Source organism: Sinocyclocheilus anshuiensis, unplaced genomic scaffold (genome assembly GCF_001515605.1).
Source record: "Sinocyclocheilus anshuiensis isolate Anshui unplaced genomic scaffold, SAMN03320099.WGS_v1.1 scaffold2089, whole genome shotgun sequence".
NCBI classification, from domain to species: Eukaryota; Metazoa; Chordata; class Actinopteri; order Cypriniformes; family Cyprinidae; genus Sinocyclocheilus; species Sinocyclocheilus anshuiensis.
In genome coordinates this window covers 756544-761012 of record NW_015549564.1, presented here as the reverse complement: position 1 = coordinate 761012, position 4469 = coordinate 756544, and the positions used below count along the sequence as shown (strand labels likewise).

The 4469-nt window shown below is 37.4% G+C and overlaps 1 protein-coding gene across 1 annotated transcript in view; it reads right to left on the bottom strand.

The window, feature by feature from the left end:
• LOC107657223 (zona pellucida sperm-binding protein 3-like) overlaps positions 1 to 1815 on the bottom strand; it is a 3971-nt gene extending 2156 nt beyond the window's left edge. Inside the window, exons 1-6 of the mRNA XM_016445248.1 lie at positions 1230 to 1815; positions 1027 to 1145; positions 867 to 970; positions 615 to 792; positions 429 to 546; positions 263 to 345 (exon numbers count right to left, since the gene is read on the bottom strand). Of these exons, the coding sequence (XP_016300734.1) occupies positions 263 to 345; positions 429 to 546; positions 615 to 792; positions 867 to 970; positions 1027 to 1145; positions 1230 to 1775 (1148 nt within the window). The 5' untranslated portion in view covers positions 1776 to 1815. The remainder of the gene's footprint in view (positions 1 to 262; positions 346 to 428; positions 547 to 614; positions 793 to 866; positions 971 to 1026; positions 1146 to 1229) is intronic.
• Positions 1816 to 4469: the final 2654 nt, after the last annotated feature.

Sequence of the window (4469 nt, the reverse complement as noted above, 5' to 3'; positions counted from 1 at the left end):
TAATTATTTTTTTTTTTTTTTAAGTTTCATTTAAAGTCACCATTATAGTGAAAAGTGTTTGCTTTAGTTGAGCACTTGACCCTTGGCTTTTATTAAATTACTTAAATTACAAAAAGAACAAAATTATAATAATAAATAAATAAATAAATAAATAAACAAACAAACAAACAAACAAACAAACAAACACACAACCCCACACGAGAACCAAATCGTGAGTTGAGCGAATTGTTACATCCCTAGTGAAAACTTAGTCAGGACATACCCATTGGCAAAGAAGCAAGCCTTGTTCACTGGACTTATTGGGGTTGAAGCCATAACTGCCTTCAAAGCACATGTGATGTAGAGCTACAAAACAAATTTGAAGCAAAACATTTTGCATGCAGGGGAACAATCATCTCTTAGATCTGAACTACAGTATCACTACATACCAGGCCACTATTTGCTTGCTGAAATCTGAAAGTCTCCAAATGAAAGTGCAGTTCATCATTCTGAACTCGACGCATAAAACTGGAAGTAGAACCAGTAAGCTTTCCATCAACCAGGCACCTAAAAGCAAAGGAAAACACTTAGTCTCTGGCAACACATGGGAGGTCAAGCAACTAATCCTTACACACCCATGGTTCTCAATAAAAGAATATCTTGGAGCAGAGTTAATATCAGGGACCGCAGTAGCCACACAACCATCCACAAAGATGCGCAGAGGAACATGGTTGTACTGCTTCACAGAAGCTTCAAACTTCAGAACCTGCCCTAGGAAGTACTGATTGGCTGGCCTCTCAAACATCCAGTCATCTGCGGGTGGAAGGGAAAAAGGGGTGTCCGTGATATTTTAGAGACCATTCTAAAACGAACACTTAAACACTTACCCGTCATGAGCTTCAAAGAGAACACCAAAACGTCCTCTGCAACCTTTGTAGCAGCAAAAGGAACCCAAGAGGGCATCAAAACACTGCTGCTTACATTGTGCAACCTAAACAGAAAACAATTAGCCGGTTGTGAAACCGCTTAAACACCACTTGTTTTTACCTTGAATAGTGGCACTCAATTCCAACAGCTGCTGCATCGGTTCTTACAATGGGAGTTCCCACTAAAGCCTCAGGAGTATAAAAGAGGGTGAACTTATAGACCAGCTCATCTTCAGTCATCTGAAATCAGATCAAGAAAGAATGTGCAGTAACCTGGCTTTTACCCTCAATGAATACAACTGAATCTCAGAAGCAGCTACTTACAGTCAAAGAACTGCCACATGCCTGGAGCTCATACTCAAAGATAAACACTTGAGCTTCTGGATTCTCCCCTACAGCTGCACAGCCTCCTAATCTGAGAAGAGAAGGATTCACCAGCTGACCAGTACCAAAGAAGTCTTTCTTAACCTCCACATGCACAGAGCTCTCCCCACATAGTGCGGCAATACTCTGTGTAGAGGTCGGTACACGCAACTCAAAAGGCACAGCTGGCTGTTGGGGTTCTTTTGGCACTACAGGAAAATGCCAGGTCAGAGGTGCCATAGGAACCTGCATTAGCTGTTTGGACTGACTACTTCCAGGTTCTTGAAGCTTCCATGGTTCTACCCCAGTAGGCCTCATTACAGGCAGCCTAAAAGAAGCTGATGCCTGTGGACTTTGGACAGCCGGCCGAGCAAAAAAAGAAGGAGTCTGTTGCTGTAGAAATCGTATTGGATCCATGCCTTGTTGAAATCCTGGCCACTGTGCCAAAGATGAGCCAACTACAATAAGCAGAAAAAATCCAACACTAACAAAATCCATCAATCCCATTTTCACAAAACCCAGAAAACCTCAGAATGTTTGTTGGGTGACTTCTGTGCCTTTTTCTAGAGCAGATAATTACAGTGGCTCCACCCCCTTTTGGCAAGCTTAATGGTTCTCCAGACTTGCTTTTTAATTACCTTTTCCTGCCACAAAGGAGAATCACTAAGAACTTCAACACGATTGGCTATAGTCCATGATGGTTTCATTAGCAAACTTTTTTTTTTTTTTTTTACACATAGTGATTTTTTTTGTATTTTGATCATATTTTTAAACCTTAGTTTGAGACTATTTTTTTTTTAAATCACAGTTAAATAAGACAAAGATAGTTTTGATTTTGTACACGTTGGTCCTATGAGATGTAGCAAGTCATAAGCACTTACAATGTTTATGTCTCATCACACAGTAAAGCCTCCCAATGATTATCCACTGCCATATGAGCTCATGTGAAGTTGTGTTCTCACAGACTCTGCCAACTGCCAAACAAACAAACAACAAAACACTTTCACATCCTCTACACTTCAAAACAGCTTGAAAATGTCCACAGCTCACTGTTAAAGGTCCCTGAGTTGCAGCCTTTAATATCCCATCGCGGTGGCGAAAATGAATTAGGGAAGTTAATGTGATTTTTGCATTAGCAAATTAGAAATGTCTTTCATGCTCTCATTCCCATATTAGACCACAGCTAAGCCCGAATAGCTTTCTCTTTGTGCTTAACCTCATAATGTCAAGAGGACCAAACTCACTTTGAATGTGTCTCTTTTTTCTGAATGAAAAAGTTTGAAAAGGAGATGAGGAGGAGGATTGGGACACTGTGCAATTCTCAGGCTGGTTTGATGTCACATTACTGTGTGCGTTTGAGTGCTCAAGCTCAGCAGTGTCTACATAAACTCTCTGATCATCTTTTGTATGGTCAGTTTTGCATAAACATTTCAATTAAATTGTGTCGCATTTCGCATGGATTCTGGAAAATTCCACATAGATGGAACGCAAGCAGTCATTTTGGAAAACTGGATTTTACTTGCTCAATTGAAATAAAATTATTCAGAGTAGGCTACTTTGTAAAGAGTGACTGTGACCAAATTGGCAAGTTATTTTATGCACTAAAAGTCCAACGTGATCTCATGAGAATTCTTATGTATGTTACGTAAAATGTGGTTCAACAAAACGTACATTTACTTACGTTTTTAAAGACACTAAAACGTACAATACTGTTTTTAGAGCATCTAAACTTACAATACTACTATTGACAACACCTAAAACGTAAATTATTTACGTATGAACAACTTTAAATATTTACAAATGAATCCTTATACTGAAATCGCGACATTAACATTTTGTTCTATTGTATTCAGTTGTCATATCAATGGTGTCATGTTTTCAGTTGCACTATTAAATTAAGTTTACTAATTTACTTAATATGAAATAACATTTCGTTCTGTGTGTTTTCTACTGCCAATTCGTTTCGAAGAATACAAAATGTTAAACAAGACTACACTTTAAACCCTTAAAATGAATAACATTTCTGCAATCATTTAACAATTATTTATCATGTCATATTTGCTGTGCTTGTCGTGGGACACAAAAGGCGTTTTCTCCGAAATGTTGAGACTGACAACAGAACCATAAAATAGAATACACCAAAAAAACGTAATAATTACAAATTATTAATTACAAAAAGAATCAATTTTATTCGTGCACTGTAATCCAAATCTTCAGAATCCATTCGACTGTGAGGAACAGTCCCAAACTCAAGCTTTTATTCAGTGATTTTCATCTCCATCCTGAGCAGCGACAAGCAGCAAAACCCGCTCTGACGAGCTCGTTACAAATTCTAAAATTACCACTTCAAAAAGCTTTACGACAGGTTTTACGGCAGGAAAATCAAAAGCTCATTGGCTCTCACCTTCTTCATCACAGATTGCAACATGCCATGTTTCTGGTGAGGTTTGACTCATAAGATGCGTCCCAAATCGCGTACTTATGCACTATTCTATGACATTTTGTAGTATAAATAATGCGAGTAGTGCATTTACACTGAAAATTCCAAAAAGAAAAAGTGCACTTTAAATACAAAAATAACCATGACAATAAATGACAAAATGACCATATATAATTCATACACTACATGGTTGAGTACATAGTGCATGGTGTATAGTGTATAGTGTATCATTTGGGACGCAGCTATAGACCGTATGGTTTGAATGAGAAATGCTCGCCTTTACGGTGTGGATCAGGATAATAATCTGCATAATATTTTCAGTGATTAACAGCTTAAATTCTGCTATGCACCTCACACAAACCTACTGTACACTGTAAAAAATGACCGTGAATTTAACGGTAAAAGACTGTAAAAATGCTGCAGTAAAAACCTGTTAAATGGTTAACGGTAAATTCCCCTACTATATATGGTGAAAAACTGTATTGGACATTACATGTATTGGACATAAATTTTACGGTAGTATACCGTTTTTGGAAGTGAAAAATACCGTATAATTTACAGTGAATAACCGTAAATTGACATTCCCAGAATTCCCTGCGTTACATTTCAAATTTGATGTTTTTTTGTTGAAATAACTATGTTTCTTCTTAGTTTTTTCTTATCAGTTTTGTATATTAGGGTTGTGTGTTACACCTAATGTTGTTAAATGAATGTTTATTGCATTATTTCAGTTTCATGTGTGTTACCATGATGGTGTTTAG